Source organism: Balaenoptera physalus (assembly GCF_965194825.1).
Source record: "Balaenoptera physalus genome assembly, chromosome: 16".
Classification (NCBI taxonomy): Eukaryota; Metazoa; Chordata; class Mammalia; order Artiodactyla; family Balaenopteridae; genus Balaenoptera; species Balaenoptera physalus.
Window position 1 is genome coordinate 5,604,212 of NC_138898.1, and position 19,941 is coordinate 5,624,152.

Here is a 19,941-nt window from a genome sequence, read left to right on the forward strand (position 1 = left end):
CCCTGGGGAGCCAGGTGACCCCAGGCAAATTCTGTGAGCACTCTGAGCCCCGATTTCTCCATGTGGGAAATGGGCATACTGATGATAGACCCAGCTCACCTCGCTGGTGTGAAGGTCGAAAGAGAAACTGAGTCAGTACAGTCTCCACAAAGCCCCTGTGAATGAGACATTAGTATCCTAATGTTATTTTGGTTTTTTTTATTGTATGTCACTCAGCCTAATTTTTTAAGTAATGCAGCCCCTTTGAGATTGTATATATCCAGAGTCTTGATTGCAAAGAACAGAAAAAAAAGAAAAAATTAAATAGGCTTAAGTGAAAAAGGAAATTTTTTAGCTCTTGTAATGGAAAAGTCCAGTGTCTAACTCAGGCATAGCTGGATCAAGGGGCCCCAAAGATGTCACTAAGACCCTATCTTCACTCTTCAGCCCTACTTTCCCTAGTTCTGGCTTCCTTCTCAGACAGTCTCTCCATGAGCACAAATAGTCCCATCTCTCAACCCCACCCCTTCACCCCACCCCCCCCCACACACACCCTACCCCCACCCCAGCAGCTCCAGGCTTATCTGCTCCCAGATTGGCTTCCCCAGCAGAAAGACAGCTTCCTTCCCCCAGGAGTGCCAGCAGAAATCCAGGACCGACTCACTGACCCAGACTGGGTCATATGCCTATCCCTGAACCAATCACTGGGGCCACTCTCACTACACTGTCTGCTGGGGACGCAGCGGAGAAGGGACAGAACCCCGGCCTCGGAGGACGGTCATGGCCCCATTCCCAGCGAGGCTCAGGGAGGTGGAGGCCTGGCCGAGCTCACCCTGCTGGCCTGGGGGGAACCAGGGCCGTGGGTCAGGCCCACGCCCTTCAGCTCCACGGCAGAGCACCTCCCACCACCGCTCCTCAGGGGTCTGGGCAGTGATGGCTCCACTCCCGTGTCTCAGTTTCCCCATCTGTGCAAGAGGGCCACTCTGAGCGTTCACCTCTTGGTAACCAACCAGCCGTGAAAAGCGCCTGCACAGCACCTGAGCCGAGTCCGCACCGCGGACGTTGGCAGCGGTGTTCACCATCATCATTTATAATCATCGTCACCGCATCCCCTGCGGGCACAGACCACGGCCCTGCCGCCCTCAGCTCGCCCCTGCTCTGCACTCAGTGCCCTGACTCTGCAAGCTCTGTCTCTCCTGGGTTAGCCACCGTCCAGAGCCCTCGATCCCGGGCTCCAGGAGGATGTTTCTGAGTCCTCGAGGTCTGTCCCAGAGGCTGCCACTGGCCGATAGTGACAGGAAACGGGCTGGCCACAAGTGGCGCTCCCGATAACCCTGGCAGCACCTGCAACCCTCTCCATGGCCCCCCGGCCCTTATCAGCTGCAGCAATGTCTCCTCTGAGCTGGAAGCCCCATGTTGACCTCCCTGACCCCTTGCCAGTGTTTGCAAACTAAGACCCAGCAGGAGGGAGACGGGCAGGTGGCAGGGGCAAGCAGGGAGGGGCATCAGCGGTTCCTGCCTGGCAAGATCCCACCTGACTTGACCCCAGGAACCCTGGCCCTTCCCTGGGCAGAGGCTGGGGGCCTGGACTACAGAAAGGGGAAGTTTGCAAATCTCAGAATCAAAGCGATTGGAAAAGGCCCGAGGAGATCCCACAGGCACGCTAGGACAGAGCAGAGAAGGTGGCTCCCGGTCACCCCCAGCCACCTCCCGAATCGGGGTGACCCATCTCACTTCAAAGCCAAGGGCTGACCATGTGGAGTTGTCATTGGACTCCGGGGTCAGACCCAGTTGCCCAGCTCTGTGCAGGTGCCGCGCTCCCCATGCATCTCCTCCGCCCCATTCCCTGCAGCAACTCTGACCTCTGCCCCGCCCCCCCTTTCCCTGGCCCCAGCCTCAGATCTGCCCAGCACACTCCAGCTGGGATGGATGGTCCCAAAACGCCCGCTGGTGTCCTCTGCCAGAATCAAGTTCCGAGTGCTGGCAGGCCTCAGTTTCCCTGCTGTGCCTGGCACAACACTAGGTGTGGGGGACACAGCAGGACAGAAGGCAGACAGCCCCTGCCCCCCTGGCGTCGGTGTTCTAAGGGGCGGTGGGACAGAGACAGGTGAGGACGCAGATGAAGGGAGACACAGTTCAGCTGCCTGGACCGAGACTGAGGTCGGAGGAGGCTGCTGGGACAAAGACACTTCCGCATTGAGAGCTGGAGGCCGGCAGGTAAAAGCTGGAGGATTCAACAGCAGGTGCAAAGGTCCTGTGGTGGGTGAGCTGTGCCCAGTGTGGGCAGGGGCCTCACAGACCACAGCGACAGCTTTGGCTTTTTCCGCAAGGATGATGGGGAGCCACAGAGGGGAGCTGGAGGAGCCGTGACCCTCTAGCTGCATGTGGAGTGTGGACTGAAGAATGACGGGGCAGAAGCAGTGAAGGGGCCACTGCAAGGGTCCAGGAGAGAGGGGGTGGTCCTGGACTGAGGCTGGAAGCAGAGGAGGGGGCAAGGAGGGGAGGAGGGGGGCAGATGTGAGACGGGCTTAGCAGGAGTCAGCCGTGGGGGTGAGGGAGGAGTTCAGAGTGACTGGAGGGAGGCTGGCTCGCCCGCTGTGCGCGGTAGGTGAACGTGGGAGGTGGGACAGATGCACGTGTTGTGAGGCCCAGCTCCGCTCTGCAGGGTTGGGGCGGTGGTCGCGGGGAGGACAAGCCTGGTGTCTGGAGAGCGACCGTCCCAAAGGAGGCCAAGCCGCGACCTCCGAGCTCTGCCCAGACTGGCCTCCCCACCAGGAGCGCCCACTCCACTCCCCCAGATCACCAGGAGCCCCTCCATCCTGCACGGCCCAGCTGCCCCCCGGTGGCCCCTCACCCCTGTGCAGTCCTCCCCTCCCCCATGGCATCGACTACACTGTGCTGAGCTGGCCAGGCCGTGTCTGTGCATTGCTACGCCCGCTCCCCAGACTGTGCTCACAGCACATCCGTCCACCGGGTCTCTGCTGCATCCCCAGCCCCATCACCTCCGAAGCTCACCTCCCACTGACTTTCCCCTCACTGTGCCTCTCCAGCCACACTGGCCTCCTTGTCCCAGGGCCTTTGCACCTGCTGTTCCTCCTGCCTAGAACCCGCTCATTCTCCATCACCCCCGGTAATACGTCCTGACCAGTATGTGAAATTGCCCCATTTGCGTGTTTGCTGCATCTCCCCCACTAGTTTGCATGCTTGCTGTGTGCCCCCAGTAGATTATAAACCCCAGTGGGCAGGACTGTGTGTTTTATGACTATCCCCAGTGCTCTGCATGTGACCCGGCACACGCCATTTCTTAGAATGAACGAATGAGGGAGAAAGTGAGGCAATGAGTGAATGAACCTCCTCTCCAGCCTTCACACCCCCTCCAGGAGGCCCCCGTGATTCCCCCAGTGCTGAGTCGGGGCTCCAGGTGGATGGTGGGAGAGGCTGGGACCATCCCGGGATGGAGCCCCTCTCCCGCACACCCAGACGTCCCTTCCTGACTTGCACCGCGCCCGGCTGCCAGCACCCTGACGGCCGGGGGCCTGGACACCTGCTCCTATGCCTTCTCAGCAGCTCCTGCCCGGGTTCTGCCAGCAGTGCCCTGCTTTCTCCAAGGAGCCGCCCCCTGTTCCACCTGGCTCTGGTGGAGCCGCCCAGCCTCTGCCCCCAGGGCCCTGCTCTGAGCACATCAGAGACCGAGCCCGGTGGCTATGGGGGTCAGAGGCGCCCACTTCGAGGCAAAAACTACAGACCCACTTTTTCTTTAAAGAAAACAAGTTTTATTTTTATAATCAGAACATTCTAATAAAAATATTATTAGAATCTGAGCTACCTTTGCTTTCTGGGCCTTGGCTCTGCCCCGGCGTGCAGGGAAGCACCTGCCCGTGTGCAGCAGCCCCGAGGCCTCCCGCTTCCCTGAGGTAGGTCTGCAGGAGCAGCCCTGACGCCCCAACCCCCTCGGGCCTGTCCCCGCATCGCACTCTCCCCTCCCCCTCCAGGAGCCCCATCGCGGGCTGTGGGAACTGTCACCTCCCCCGTCCCCGAGCCCCCAAGGCAAGCAGATGTGTCTCAGCTCAATCCCGCAGCTGCTCGGGCTGGTACATACACAGCAGGCGACACCGCGTGGGGACGCGGGGGGCACTCTGAGCCTCCACCCTGCCGGCCAGGATGCTGCGGTCCGGCCCCTCGGCCCGCAACCCCGTCACGGCCGTAGGGAGGGGGACAAGCTTAAGACAACTTACTGTCTGGAGACGCCTACCCTCTGAGGGGCTCGGGCACTCGGGCCAGCAGACACCTTATCACAGAAATACTGTCACTGGCTCCTCGGGTGTAGAGCCATCGACAAAAGCGAGTCTCTCAAAGTCAAAAACAGGTTTTGGATTCTTGGTGGTGGGAGTCTCTGCTGAAAAAATAGACTGAAATTCTGAAATCATCTTAGTAGCAAAACAATGACGGTAAGAAAAAAAAGTCGCAGTGCTTCGACGTAAAGGACCACGGCCAGCTGCCCCGTCGCTGGTCAGCGGTGGCCCTGCCGCACCTGGGCATCTGGGGGCCGGGGGGAGGCGGAGCACCCCAGGGCCAGCATTTAGAAAATGGGAATTCAGGAGGCCGGCGATCCCCCCGTGCACGGTTCGAGCTGCGCAGACGGAGCGACAACAGTCAACACACTTCGCGATCCTGGGCTTCCCTGGAGTAAGGCCTCTCTGAGCGGGACAAAGTTTCTGCTCACCCCAGAGGGCCGCCGGGGTCTGTGGAGGGTCCAGAAGGCCCCACAGGATGCTGGGGGGACCGCCCGCGGGCTCCGGGGGTGCGGGAGGGCGGGGACAGTGCGTGTGCGACATTCAGGCTGATCTTCAAATGGCTCTCGGTCACTCTTTTCTCTCAAAGTCCTCCCTCAAGGCGCGACGGTCCTGGGTGTAAAGAGAAGTGGTCTCTGGGCCGCCCAGGGTGCAGGCGGGGTCCCGCGGGGTCTCCCGAGGCACAGGCGCGGTGTGCACCCCTGGGCTCGGCCGGCACCCGCCCAGCGCGTGGTGATGGAGCCGCAGTTGCAGGGGCAGAAACGGCCCTCACTGCATCCTGTCGGGCTGCAGCTGCTGAGGCTGGTACTGCACGAAGGCAGTGCCCGCGGGGGCCGCGGCCGAGAGGGCCTGGGGCACGGCGGCTGGGTAGCCGTAGCTCACAAAGCTGGCGGCTGTGGCGGGCGAGGCGGCATACGGGTACTGGTCGTAGGTGGCCGGCGGGTACTGGGCGTAGGCCGGGCTGGCCGGCGTGTACTCAATGTAGGGCGAGGACAGTGACGGGACTGGGGCCGCCGGGATCACCACGCTGGGCTGGACGATGGCTTGTGGGTAGATGTAGTGGGGGGTCAGCCTGTGGGGCCAAGCAGAGAGGGTCAGGGTCAGGGTCAGACGACAGAGCGGGGAAACACAGCGGCTCGGGTGGAGTGGAGGTGCCGGAAGAGCCGGGTGATGCTGTGTCCCCCCTCCGGCATCTCTACTTCCTCATCTGTAAAATGGGTGCAATTACAACAATAATGGTGCTCCTACCACAGGGCCTTTGCACTGGCCATGCCCACAACCTGCACAGCACTTTCCCCAGCAACCCACAGGGCTCCCACCTCCCCTCTTCAAGTTTGCACTCAAATGTCTCCTCCGTGAACCCGTCCAGGCAGCCCCCCCCATCCCACCCTACACACCAAACACCACCCGTCCCCCACAGGAGCAACACGACATGATTTGGGGGCAGGGGTGGGGAGTTTAAAAATCATGAACAATTTCAGCACCAAAGCATCAAATCCAGCACAAGCCCTTCTGAGCACAGGTCCCTGTGTGATCACCCAGGTCACATGTCCATGAAGCCAGCCCTGTCCCCCCACTTCCCTGGGTTCATCTTCCCAGCATCTGCCACCCCCACAGTGACACCCCGCGCAATTTACTTGTTTACCACATCTGTCTCCCCTGACTACAACGTCAGCCACCCGTGAACAGACAACACAGACCCTGGCCCAGGCAGGGGCTCACTTGCTGAGTGAATGAGGACAACGACGTAGTACAAGTGTAACCGCAATGACGGTGCCGCGAGCAAAGATGACAGCCAGAGCCTCAGGGACAAGGCTCAGCAGGCCGGTGGCCACGCCTCACACGCAGTAACCGGCTGAAACTTCCCCCAGGTTGGCCTTCAGGTAACCGTCTCATTTTACAACAGAAAAACTGGTCTTGGAGGTGCCTCGCCCAAGGTCCCCCGGGCATCAGCCTGGGAGCTGAGAGCTGCAGCCCGCACTCGTCCCTCCCTGCAGGCTGCCCACCGCGGGCCCCATGCGCGCAGCCCTCCACTGTAGGGGCGACCCCACACGTCGCAGACGGAGAACTTGAGGCTCGGGAAGGCAGTACCAGCAGGTGCCCGCTCCGGCAGCCGGCGCCGGGCCCCACGGCAGCGGTGGGCACAGAGCGGCCTCGGCGGGGCAGACGCCGTGGCCTCCAGCATCAGCTCCTCCCCCTCCTCTCAGGCCTGCACAAGTCACACAGGATGAGGCTGACATGGCTACACACCTGGGGGTCACCCCCAACCTCCCTCCACGCCTGTAAGACAGGCCCCGGACCCCTTACCTGCCCCCCTTCCATTCCGAAGAGAAGCTGCTTTGAAAGAAAAAGGGAAACCTTCCCTCCCGGCGCTCCCGCAGGCCTGGCAGGGGCAGAAACTGGGGCAGCTTTGGGAGAGCAAGTGGACAGAAAGCCGGGCCCTGGAAGCTGGGCTCCCTGCCCCCGCCAGGCCCCTCGGCATCCAGCAGCCCTCCCTTCCGAACAAGGACAGGGGCTCAGTGGGTCCCGGCGGCACCCCTGGGAACAGCGAAAAAGCAGAGAAACCCAAGTGTTGTCCACGGGGACGGAGCAGCGTCCAGTGTCCCCCAGACCACCCCACGTGGCTGCAGGATGAGGTCCACACTCAGCCCCAAGCCGCTCCCCTCCACGCTGCTGGGAGAGAAAGCCAAGCCACAGAACAGAGATACTGTTTATGCAAAACTGTGATATTTATACTGAATGGTGATAATGTTCATGCTAAAAAAAATCAAATGTGTATTTATATCCATGCTAAGGATGGGTGAGGTGGAATTGTATGAAACTGCCGTTTTTATGGGCCCAAGAGCTGACTGAGGGCAACTTTATGTGGGGCAATGTTTTGAACGCAAAGAAAAGGCCTGGAAGGAGGCTGTGTAAGGGTTGCATGTGGGTCCGAGCATCTCTACAAGGCAAATGGATGCACAGGCACAAAGGGGAATAAGAAGCACTACTCGCGACAGCCAAAAAGGAAAAGCAAGCGTCCATCCACCGATGAATGGATTTCCAGACTGCAGTGTATCCACGCCAAGGAGTGTCATTCCCCCAGAAAAAAGAATAACGCGCTGACACACGCCACTGTGTGGATGAACCTTGAGGACACGATGCTGAGTGAAAGAGGCCAGACACAAAAGGCCACAGACTGAATGATTCCATTCAGGTGAAATCTCCACAAAAGCAAACCCAGAGACAAAGTGGTTACACTGCAGGGGCTTCGGAAAGCAGGGGAGGGGAGTGAGGGCTATGGGTCTCCTTCTGGGTGACGAAAAAGTTCTGAATCAGATAGTGGTGATGGCCGCACGACTCTGTGAATATATTTAATGCCCTAAAACAGCAGATTTTACGTTATGTGTACTTTACCACAATAAACGCACAAATATAAGGAGCAAATCCTGAGCGAGGGGTGAATAACCCAGTGAGGAAAGAGCTGGGGTGGTGACGGGCACCACAGCCCCATGGATCCAGCAGCAAACCCCTGGGGGTGAGAGCCTGGGCACACCTGGCCGGTCCCGGAGGGGCCTCAGCTCCCCACCGCCAGGGAGTTCCTACACCGGGTCCCCGCCTCCCCGTCGTGTGCCCTCCTGGGCGGCAGCACGCCTATGGTCGCCAAGGCCACACACTGCTGCTTGTCAGGAAGCCAGGCAGCTGTGGCCAGGAGCCCTGCGCCATGGTCCAGGCCATGGCACCCACGCTCCCTCTCCGCCCTACTGGGAGTTTCTGCTGCCCACCCGCTCCTGCCTCCCTGGTGGGAACAAGAGCCCTGAACAGAGTGGGGCCTGGGTTCGAATGCCGCCTTGGCCCCCCAAGCTGCAACCAGCCTTCTCACGTGTCTGCGGGTGTGCTCTGGGCAAGGATGCAGCGGTGAGCACACGACCCAGTCCCTGGCCTCTCAGCGCTTGGATCCCAGAGGCACACGAACACACCAACCCGTGAACCAGAGCTGGGAGTGGTCGGGAGAGGCTTTTCGGAGGAGGGGGCAGCTGCTCAGAGCCTGAGCTCCTGGCCCATCTCCCCCACGGGACCTCACATGAGCAGGTGGTGCCTCGCCCAGGGCCTGGCCGCGGGAGGGGCTGGACACGCAGTGCTGACAAACAGCCGGCGGGCACAGACCCCTCCGAGAAAGACAAGGGGCCCCGGCCGTCCGGATGCCTCTCTGAAGGGAGCCAGAGGAGACACGATGGAGCGTGCCTTGGTGCGGTGCCCACTGTGCCGTCCTGGGCGTCATCGATGCCCCCACCACATGAGCCCCACGCGGCTCCCGGAACCCTAGAACATTCCTTAGTGGGAGGCTGTGGAAGCTTTGAGCCCAGAACTTCTCCCAACACGGGCAGGCGCACCACTGCCTCAGACAGCATTTGCTAAAAATGTGGATCCCCGCAGACTGCCAAGTCAGATGGGGTCCGGGAATCTGCATCTGACAGGCGCCCGGGGATTTGGATACTGGCACTGCAGAACCACTGCCTGGCCCAGGCACGCACTGTCCACACGGCAGAAGTACCCGGGGCTCTAAAATGACAGGCTTCTGGCCACACCTGCCTCAAGGCTGCCGGCCAAGGCAGCCGTCACGTTTACCAGGTTTCTGACACTCAGTGTCGTCAGGACTAAGCTCTGCTCTGGCCACCACAGAGCTGCCCTGCTGGGGGACGCTCAGACACGGTGTGGGCGAAAAAGCTTCAGGGTGAGAGGAAGGGGGACTCCCTTGTTTCCTGACCTGCGGGGACACTGCGTGTCTGTATCTGTTCACCTGTTTCCCTCAAGCACCCTGTCCCCACTCCCCACTCTTTGTGAAAAGCCCAAGATAACTTATGAAGCATTTCACAGCCATAAAACAGGTGCTGCTGTTACCCTATTGCCCAGAGAGTGAAACCAAGACTCAGAGAGGCCGAGGGACTGGCAATCACACAGCTAAGGAGACAGTGGCTGGTGTGGGTTCTGCCACTGGGTACGCACTGCTGAGTCAAGGGGGGAGGACGCTGCGAAGCTCCCCCCCACCCCCAGGAAGGGGACCGGTTCTGCCACTGGGTACGCACTGCTGAGTCAAGGCGGGAGGACGCTGCGAAGCTCCCCCCACCCCCAGGAAGGGGACCGGGGCCCTCAGCTCTGCGCACAAGTTACAGAGCTTCTGTGAGTCTCAGTTTTCCCATCTGTAAAACGGGTCTGGCAGAGGCTGCTGTCAGGGCTTGAGAACTGAGACCCTCCACCGGAACAGCATTTCGCAGCCACAGCGGCTCTGCCCCCAGGGGACGCTCAGCTGCGTCTGGGACATTCCTGGTTGTCACACTGGGGGTTGGGGGGCTGCCAGTGGCAGCCAGCGGGTGGAGGCCGGGGACACTACCAACATCCCACAGTGCACAGGATGGCCCCTCCCGCTGACCACGAAGACTCCTCCAGCATCACGGCAAGGTCAAGACCCTGCTGTAAACTACAAAGAAAAAGGCAAATACCATTGTCACGACCACAGACACCCATGCAGAGGGCTGGGAAAAGGCCAGGCGGGGACCAAGGGACTGAGCTGGTGCCCACACACAGCATCCCCCACGGGAACCACTGGACTCTTCGGTGAGAAGGAAACCCCAGCCAAACCACCAGCTGGCCCCGTCTGAGCACAGCCCCTGCGCCCCCTTCCCAGGCCCGCACACCACAAGGGGGGAGGTCCCAGGCGCCTGGCACCGGGGAACAGGGTCTGTGTCCAGCGGGTTCCTCAGCGCCCCACCTACTCCCCAGAAAGGTCAGGGTGCTGCCGGCCTCCGCGTGCTTGCTCTGCAGGCTTCTGAAAAGGGCACAGGCCTGACACGCTCTGTCCTCGGGGACTCCCCTGCCCACGTCCACCCCACCCACGCCCCGGTCCCCCAATTCCCCCCGTTCTCCCCCCGTCCCCCAGCAGCAAGCCTACATCCACCCAGACCTGGCAGGCCTGCTGCGCCGCCCCCTACCCGGCGGCCAGGGGTCGTCTTAAAAACAGTCCGGGAGACCACGCCACTCAGGCATGTCCCCACAGGGGCCTCCCCTTCGCCCAGAGCCAAACCCCGACTGCTCCCCACTCCCCAGGGCCTCCCTCAGCCTACCTCCCCAGCTTACCTCCAGCCCACTGTCCCCACTCCGGCCACCCAGAGCTCCTTTCTGTCCCCCCAGTGCACGTGCTTCTCCGAGCACAGGGCCTTTGCACCTGCTGTTCCCGCTGCTGGCAGGCTTCTTCCCACAGCTCAAATCTCACCTCCTCGGAGGCCTTGCCCGACCACGCCCCACCCCCGCCGGCCGGCCTTCCTTCCTACAACCCCAAACCGCCCTGTCATCCACCTTCTGTGCCGCTGTCTTCCCCACGAGAACGCAAGCCCCACGAGGGCGGGAACCTGGCCTGGACCGCTGGGTCCCAAGCGCCTAGCCAGCCCCTGCCGAGAGCCAAGGGCCCTGTGGGCACCCGGTGGCAAAGAGGCCCCTCCGGGGCTGCTGCCGCTTCCTGGGCCGGGAGTCACGGCCCTGGGGAGGCAGAGGAAGCAGCCCGGCTGGCACAGCCGGGGACCCTGGGGAAGCAGAACCCGCAGCCTCACTTCAAGTCTGGCTCTGCACCTGCCAGCCTCGGCCTCGACCCCGGGGGCCGGGACTGCCTCCTCTCCACACCCCAGAGACCCCCTCCTCGAGGCTGAGAGAGGGCAAGATCGGCCCCCACCCAGCCAGGATGGACCAAAGGCCCTCCCAGCCCAGCCCCATGGAGGGCAGCCCAGGGCCCTGGAGGGAAAAGCAAACCAGCTAGCAGGACGGTCAGGTTTGGGGTTAGGACCTAAAAGTCAGTTGACCCGATGCCCAGGGCCTGGGCAAAGCAAACCCCCAAACCCCCAGACTGGGAAGGGAGCTGCAGCCGGCCAGGTTCAAAAGGCCAGACCATCCTGGAGGGGCACACGCTCAGGCTGAGCATCCCCTGCGGAAAGGGTGACGGCCGAGATCTCCGCCTGGACCCACGCGCCCAGGGTGAGCGGCCCACAGCCAGGAGGCGCCCAGCTGACTCGGCCCGATGGAGACCAGGGCGGAGGGGCGAGACCCCGAGTCTGGCTCCTGGCCGTGCCTGTCCAAGTCCGTCGGCCCTCTCTGGCCTCGTTTCCCCATCTGTAAACTGAGGGTGCCACAGAGTCCGACAGAGCCTCCCCTGGAGCCCTGCAGGCAGAGGTCTTGGGGTCTGAGCAGGAGCATCTGGGGACGCCGGGGCAGGTGAGGGGGGCCGAGGGGGCCGACGCCCGGGAGACAGACGGGCACGCCGCCCACACACTCAAAGCAAAACTCTCAGCGAAAAGGGGTCAGCTGTGGCCCCAAGCACTCATTCTGTGAATGCACAGCTAGCCCCAAAAATAAAAATAACAAAGGCAAATGAGCCCATTTCACTTTCTCTGCTCTCTGGAGGTTTGGCCTGATGGGTCGGAGAAGCGGGCGGCCGCTGGGGCACAACTCAGGAGCCTCAGGCCGGGGAGGGGCCTCCCAGGGCTCTCCGGAGCGGGGACATCCAGGTTTTCTGGGGCCGTCGGACCACAAAGCAGGTAAAACGCATCTCCCGAGGGGCAGTGCCAGACCCTGGCCCGGCATCTCCACTGGAACCTGTCCAAACCCAGACGCCCGCCCTTCCCCCCAAACTGCAGCCTCCCCTCACTGCCAAGGCCAACTGACCCGCCATTAGCTCAGGCCCAAAGTTCTAGAATCTTCTCAGACTTTCTTTCACACATTCTTTCAATGTGCTCAGAATCCCACAGCTCCTCACTCCCGGGCGGCCACCACGGTCTCGCGTGTGGACTGGATCACTGCGAGGTCCGCTAGTGGGGCCCCGACCCTGGCCTCGGTGGTTCAGGCCTACCCAGCAGCTGAAGAGACCCTCTAAAGACGCAAGTGACCCGGCCCTCATCTGCTCAGGGCCCACAGCGGCCCCCCAGCACTCAGGCAAATCCAAATGCTCCCCTGGGCCACCGTGGCCCGACGTGAGCTGAGGCCACCCTGCTGGGCCTCTGACCCCGCCAGTCTCCCACTGCCCACACCACTCACACCAGCCTCCCCTGCCAGCTGCTCCTCTCCCCCCAGAGCGCCTGTCGCCACCCGAGCCGCCACCGCTCTGCCAAAGGAAGCTCCATAATCACAAGCAGGGCCAGGACTCCCTCTGTCTCCACGAAGTCCCCAACCTGCCACAAACTGGCCGAATGAAAGCACAGCGTCCTCCTTTCAGCCACGCGGGAGGGGTCAGGAGAATGATCCGGATGCACCCCGCCCCCCGTCAGCACGCTGCAGGGCACGCGTCACGTCCACGTGGCAGATGGGGAAACTGAGGCTCGAGGACGAAAACTCGTCGCGAGAACAAGGGGTCACACGGACAAGTCGTGGGGCTTGCAGGCTCCTTACACGGCCTCCTCCCGCTGCAGTGAGAAGGGGCGGCCCGGTCCACTTGGGAGCCCCCCACCCGGGTCCCTGCCCTGGGACACACCCGTGAGGCCGAGTGAGATGCCCACATCAGCCTGCGTGTGGTCAGGCCTCTCCCTTCGACCGGAGGCTTCCTGACGAGGCCTCGGTACGGGGGCCCCTCCCGCCAGGGCCACTGGGGCCGGCGAAGAGCTCATCCTTGGACAGGAGCCCGAGAACCGCCCCAGAAGCCAGTGTCTGTTACAGCAGACGGGGACAAACAACAGGTGTGCGCGGGCCGCCCGCCAGGGAGGGCCACGCGCCGGCCCACTCCTCGCTCCAGCGAGTGCCAAACAGGAAGCGACGGGCTGGGGAGGGGCAGGGCCACCCCAGACACCCTGAAAGTAAAAACAAGCCACGTGATGCCACACGGGAGGGCACCAGCTTCCTCTCTGCCCCCATACCCTCCGGCTCTGACCTCACTTCCTGCCACACCTCCAAGGTGCGGGCCCCCTGTTCAAGGCGCTGCGACTCCCCCCCGCTTTATTTACTTCGTGTCATGAAATCACGAGAGACTCTCCGGAAAGTGCAAACACAGTAGAGAGAGGCCCCACGGGCCCTCCCGTGGTGTCCCCAGTGGTGACGTCTCATAACCCAACACGCTACCAAACCCAGGAGCCGCACGCCGGTGCACCGCTCTGAGCTTGGCTCTGGGCCTTGCTCGGATTTCACCAGTTCAGGGGAGTCCTTGGGTGTAAGTCCATGATTCTTGATCGCACGCACAATCACCCACCCACCGTTACAATCTCGACACAGGCCTGTCCCAGCCCACGAGGCCCTCCGCCAGCCAGCTGCCCTGTTCAGCTGTCCCCATCACCACCTCGGCCCTCACGTGCCCACAAGGATGTCTAATGGCCTGGCTTCCCTGCCAGAAAGCGAGATGGAGAACCAACCACATCTTTCTTATTCAAAGTATCCAGCAGGCGCTCAATAAATACTGGATGAATGAAGGATTCTGGGAACAGCTCTCGGCCTTCCGCCCAGCCCCTTGTGCTCCGTGACATCTTCCTGTCATTCTCTGGCCCCTCTCCAGCCCTGGGGACCCAAACACTCTGCTCAGACCCCCTGAGCAGGCACACACCCACGGCCTGGTCACAGCAAGGGCAGCGGGTCTCAATCTGGGCACCGGGGCCCTTCACACAGAGGGTGTAGGGGCCCTGAAACTCTAGGCCGAACGGCGTGTGCACGTGCTGGGGAGAGGGTCCCATCCCCAGTCGGCCCTGGGAGGTGGCACCGACACAGTCCCCACCCCGCAGACGGGGAGATGAGCCCGGAGAGAAGGGGCTGGGCCTGGCCTCGAGCCCGGGGCCTCGCTCCAGCACAAGGTCTGCCTGACACCCAGCAGCCCCGGGACCCTGTCCTGCCATCTGGGACCTAGGGACTGGCCCCAACCCGGCACCCAGGGGGGCGGCTCGCAGTGGACGGCTGTGGAGCCCACAACAAGGCACCCTTGAGCAGCTGGGCTGGGGAGCTGAGCCCAGAGAAGCAGTTGGCCCTTCAAAAATAACCCAAGGAGAGGCTCCCGGTGCAGCCAGGCCTGGGACAAACCTCAGCTCCTACAAGCCTCAGGCTCAGGCCTGGACAGACAGCCCTGACACGGAGAGGCCCCTTCCAAGCCAGACCCAACGCTCTGCCTGGACCTGTGCCTGCGGTCTGCTGACTGTCCCACCCCCTCAGCAAAGGGCCGGTTGGCTGGGTGGTCTATGGCCGCAGTCCCCACCCTGTGATCAAGCCACCTGCCACCTGCCAAAGAAGCCTTCTTCAAACCCTAACCCTAACTCTAACCCTCGGCCCCATGTAGTTAACATGACGGAAATGTCCCGGTCGCATTAGGTCCTGAAAAGTCCCGTTCTTGAAGAAAAGAAAAACTGCGGGCAGGGAATCCAAGCAAAAAGCAGAGAGTGTAAAAGTTCTTTGGCAAATCTTTCCATGCTGACATTTACGACCCAGCCAGACGAGGATTCCGCAGTGGCCTTGCCCAAAAGCGAGCTGTGGAATCTTCAGAGCTGTCCCAGGCACACGATCGGGGCCAGAAAGTCAGGGAAAGTTCCGCCGGGCAGGAGAAGGTTAACGGGTTTGCAAACTCTGGGCTGCCCGGGCCTTGCTGCCAGCCCAGAGCCGACACCACTGACCGCTGAGTCAGGCCTGGCCGGGCCCCGGCCCGTTGTTTGCAAAATCAAAAGGGACGCTGACGGCCCAACTCTCCAGCCAGGCGGGCGGGTGCTGGCAGGAGACAACTGACCCCAAAAGCCCGGCCCGGCACCGCTCCTGCCCCCTGGGGTCTCAGCAAGGCCTGGTGGGAGGCGGCACAGCTCTGAGAGGCTGCAGTCCACCGGCCGCTGGAAATGCAGAGCTGGACTGTCCCTGTTTGGGTCTCCACCCCCTTGGTAACCAACAAATAGGGCCAGCGGCCTCTTCACCGTCACAGGTATTAAATGGCCAGCCAGCAGATTCACTTACAAAACACTGTCGCCTGCAGTCGGGAGCACATGGCAGTAAAATCTGTGACCGACGCCTGACCACCCTCCCATGGGTGGCGCTCTGAGGACCACGAGGGAAACCATCGGCGCACCCTTCCCACCCACCCGCCCCACAGAGCAGCGGCTGAGAGCGCGCGTTCCAGAGCCAGCCCGCGTGGGTTCAAATCCTGTCACTTCAGCCGCCCTGGACAGGTTGTTAACCTTTTTAACCTTTCTTTGCCACAGTTTCCCCACCTAAGAAGCAAGAGTAATATCGGTCCCAACCTTTGAGGGCTGCCGTGAGGGCAGGAGAGAAGGCAGACAGGTATAGAGCCCCCGGCCCCACGTGCCAGCACTGCCTCAGGTGGTTATTAGTCCCATTTTCCAGATGAGGAAAGTAGAGGCTCAGAAAGAAAACATCTCTTGCCGAGATGGACCAACTGGTAAGTGACAAAGTCAGGATTTGAACCCAGGTCTGCAGGCTCCAGAGGCCAAGTGCTGAGGGTCACCAAGTCCCAGAGGCAGGTGTGACAGATCACAAGGGAGCCCAGGCTCGAGCGGGAAGCTATGTTCACATTTCAAGCAGGGAAGAGCCGCGTGTGCTCGAGGCTCACGCCCGGATCTCCGTGCCAGCCCCGGGCCCAGCCCCTGCCCTGGGGAACAGAGCCAGGGCTGCAGAAAGTGAGGACACCCTCCTCGTATGGCCTGAACCCAAACAGGAAGAACCTGGGTGACGGCAGGAAGACGGGGGTGTCCCCAAACACCTTCCAAGATGGCTGCAGACACAGGTGAAGCAGGTCCCAGGGCGAGAAGGAAACCAGAACCCCCTGCTCCCTGCCGCCCTCCAGGCTTCCTCTCAGGAGGACAGACCGGGACCTGGGCTCACACACTTCCTCCAATTCACGTGGGGGCCACTGTGCCGCCACAGAGGCTGCCCGTCAGGGTAAGCAGCCCCGAATCATGGTGGACCTGCCCAGACCACCCAAGCCCAACTCCCAGCCTGCTCCAGGGCCCGGTTCACACTGCCCCAGTGAGCCAGGTGGTCCCTTAAACCGAGCCTCTGGGGCAGGTACACACACGCTCACACACACACACGTACACACTTGCAACTTTCAGCACAAAACGCAGGGCCTGGGATTCAGTCTCCGATAGCTTAAGAGGTTCTAACATTCTAAAAGGGGCTGCCTGTTCTATAACTGCCCCCCCCAGAACCCCCATCCCCATCAGCACGCTCCCTGCACTGGGGCAAACAGCTGACATCGATCACAGGGCTGGGAAGTCAGCCGGCATGGCAGGCTCCTTTGTGCCCCTAAAGTCTCTGCCCTTTCCCAAGCAGCTGCTAGACCTTATTAGATGTTAAAAAAAAAAAAAAAAGAAGACAACGACGAAGGCCCTTTTCGGATGGAGGAGGCTGGGACACACACTGCTCTAAAGCACATCAGACAAAAAGCCCACAGGCCGGGCCCACTTGGGCGGGGACATCTGGTCCTGATCCCGGCTCACCTGTTGCAGCTTCGCAAACATTGGACCGGTTGGCAGTGACCTGCTGCCGCCATCTGTCGGACACTGGAGCAGGTCAGAGGGGCGCCCTCAAAGAGCCTGGCCCGGTTCCTAGTCGGCAAACCCTTCCAGCATACTTACCTAACCTGCATGGGGCCCATGCCAGGCCTCCACCCACAGAACTCAGAGGTGCTGTCACCATCCCATATCACAGGTGAGGAAACTGAGGCACTGGTGGCTGCGTGAGCGGAGGTCACGCACCCAGCAAGGGGAAACCGGGCTCTGAACCCAGGCCACAGGCTCCAGAGCTTATGCTCCCCATCTCTCTGTGGTGCGGCCTTTTCCGGGGGGCAGAGAAATGCAACCTGCCTTCTCCCCCTTCTCCCAGCTTGTCTCCCTCCCACTCCCAAAACACAATGACGCTTCTGAAAGGCTGGAGCAAAGGTCGGTTCTCAGACACAGAAAGGTGGTTGCACACAGCGCAACCAACCACCGTGGGGTCGGCGGTCCCAGGGTAAGAGGCTCCCTCAGACCGATGGGCGCCTGCACTAGAAGACCCAGGAAGCTCACAGCCCCCTGGCCTGGCTTCCAAGGCCTGCTTACCGCCCCCCATCCCAGCCAGCCGTCCACTCACCCGTAAGTCCGCTGGATCAAGGTGGGGTGCAGCTGCTGCACGCCGACGGCAAAGCCTAAAACGAGGGACCAGTCAGGGGCCCGGCCTGACACAGGAAAGAACCTCACAACCATCCACCTCTAACCCAAAGCGTTAATCAGCTTCCTTTCACCTCCCAGGCCACCTCCACATGAACCCCAAAACTCCCAGCCGAAGGAGGCCAAGGGACCCGAGAGGCAGCAGCCTCTGGGTGTCTGTCCTCCCAACCTCCAGCCCCGGGGACCAACTTCCTCCCTCCCGTGAGGACAGCTGACAACTGTGTGACGTGCCCTCCTCGCCCTGTCCCACTGGCACACACAGCTAGAGGAAGGGGTTCAGCTTCCAAGCTGGGAGATGGCTGCTCTGTGACGGCTCTCTGGGAGCACATGACAGCCGACTGCCACCCCTGGAGGTGGGGGGGGGGGGTTGCCTTTTCCACCCAACAGATACCAACGCTGAATATAGCAACCAGAAGTGCCAGGGAAGGAAAACACGGCTCTCACCCGTCTGGAGGCTCCGCGGCTTGGCACCCAGATAGGCCAGGTTCACGTTGGCCTTGCGGCCGTCAATGTTGGGGTTAGGGTCTTTGCAAGCCCTCTCAGCTGCCGCCCGGTCAGCCATGGTCACCTGGAGGAGCACAGACGCATCAGGGGCTTCCCTTGCCGGCGGGGGGAGCAGAGAGAGAGCTCGAGAGCCCCGGCACAGGGCACTCGTTTCCCCGCCCCGCGTGCCCATTACCCAAGGCGCCCAGCCCAGTCCCCTCTGACCCCAGCCTGGGGCCCTCCCAAAGCTGCCCCTGGGCCCCGGCTCCTCCCCCCGAGTTCAAGTGCTAGGAAACGCTGCCCTCAAGGACGGAAACAACCCCCAGGGAAGACACGGCCACCCCGAAAGGAGGCAGGGGTCCCGGCCAGTGCGGACCACAAACTTCCTCATGGGAGGTGTTTGGGGACACCCTAGTTAGAAAGGGAGTAAAAGAGGTGTCTTCAGGACGATTTTTACTTAGGTTGTTTGGGGTGTCTGAGAGGGCTGCTGGAAAATAAAATGGGGGTTGCTTCAGGGCTCCTGAGCGCCGGGGCCGAAGCCCGGCTCCTCGCTCGCTTGTTGCTCCAGGAAGTGCCGAGAACCTCTCCACAAACTTCGGAGTTCTAATTGAACCCAGCGGCTCTCCCTTTTAAACCGGGCGTGGGGAGGGGGCAGGGAGACCGGGCCTGGGGGGGCGGGGGCAGGACCGGCTGGAGCCCGAGAGGGGGCAGCAGGTGCCGAGCCGGCGGGAGGCGCCCGGGGCTGGCGTGCGCCCGCCGGCTGACTCAGCGGCCCGGCCGCGATAAGTGCGGGGCGGGGAGCGCCCGGCCGCGGGGCCACTTACGAAGCCGTAGCCGCGGGACTTGCCCGTCTGGCGGTCGGTGATGACCACGGCCTCCTCGATGTCCCCGAAGCCCTCGAAGTACTTCCTGAGCGAGGCGTCGGTGGTGTGGTAGGGCAGGCCGCCCACGAAGATCTTGGTGAACGTGGTGTCCTTCTGCGAGCCGTGCATGGCGCCGAGGGCGGCCGGGGGCCGCGGGAAGCCCGCGCTCGGGGCGCACGGCGCGGGCTGCAGCAGCATGGGGGGCGGCCCGCCGCCTACGGACCCGGGCCGCGTGGGGCTGCGCTCATTGGGGGCGGCGGGGAGCGAGCGGGGCAGCAGGGGCGCCGGTCCAGCCGCCGGGCCCGTCCACTCGCGGGTCGCTCCCGCTCTACGCGCGGCACTGCGCTGCGTCGCGTTCCTGCCGGCGCTGCGGGAACTCTGCGCCCCGTCGCCCACCCGGGCTTTGTAGTCGGCCCCGCCCCCTGCCCGCCCAGTCCCCGCCCCGGGCGTCCGGCCCCGCCCCCTCATCCCCTCCCGGGCGCGCGGGGGCCGCCGGGAAGCGTAGTCCGGCCCCGCCACGCCACGCCCCACGTGCCCCGGTGAAGCCCAGGGGCAGGGCGCGCACATGGGTAGGGGGCGCATCCGGGTGTTTTGGGGGGACCAATACGTGCTCACTGGGTTCCTGGTCCCTGCTCTCGAGGAGCGCACCGTCTAGCGAATCAGATACAAACGATTCAGACCACGTTTAGTGAGTCTGAATCGTTTCCCCAGTGCAGCTTACGGTACAGGAACTTATATTAAAGGTGAAACAGCCTTTGTTTTTATATGTAAATGTAATTCGTTCGACGAATATTTATCAGGGCGTGGGGGATGCAGAAATGCACGCAACACACTCTACCCCACAGAGGTTCTATGAACAAGACAAACAGGTGAATATACAATGTACTATCCATTAGGAAATAAATCAGGGTGCTGCCATCCCGGAGTGGCCAGAGTGGTCCCGGAGGCCTCTCTGAGAAGGTGACTGGGCAGGGGAAGTAGTTCTGGCCTCCTCAAAAGTCCACCCCTGTGCCAAGGATCCCTCCATCTCTATGGGCCATCCTTGGGGGAGAGCAAGCAGAGGGTGCCCCTGTTCCCTCTGTTCCCTTCCCCAGCCCTAGAAACAGGCCCACCCCTGGGTCTCTGCAGCAGGACCCGCTACAGAATTGTCAGGGCACCTTGTCCAAAGTTATTAGGAATTTCATGTCT

The 19,941-nt window shown here is 62.0% G+C and overlaps 1 protein-coding gene across 3 annotated transcripts in view; it reads right to left on the reverse strand.

Annotated features, from left to right (window-relative positions):
- The window catches only part of RBM38 (RNA binding motif protein 38), a 90,699-nt gene extending 71,539 nt beyond the window's left edge, over positions 1-19,160 (reverse strand). For 2 of the 3 annotated variants that reach the window (XM_082428173.1, XM_082428174.1), the window contains exons 1-3: positions 18,715-19,160; positions 17,852-17,975; positions 17,331-17,385 (exon numbers count right to left, since the gene is read on the reverse strand). In XM_082428173.1, coding sequence (XP_082284299.1) covers positions 17,331-17,385; positions 17,852-17,975; positions 18,715-18,951 — 416 coding nt within the window. In that variant the 5' untranslated portion in view covers positions 18,952-19,160. Of the gene's footprint in view, positions 1-3,729; positions 5,344-17,330; positions 17,386-17,851; positions 17,976-18,714 lie in introns of those variants that run through there. The other variant, XM_082428172.1, reaches the window with a different exon arrangement.
- Positions 19,161-19,941: the final 781 nt, after the last annotated feature.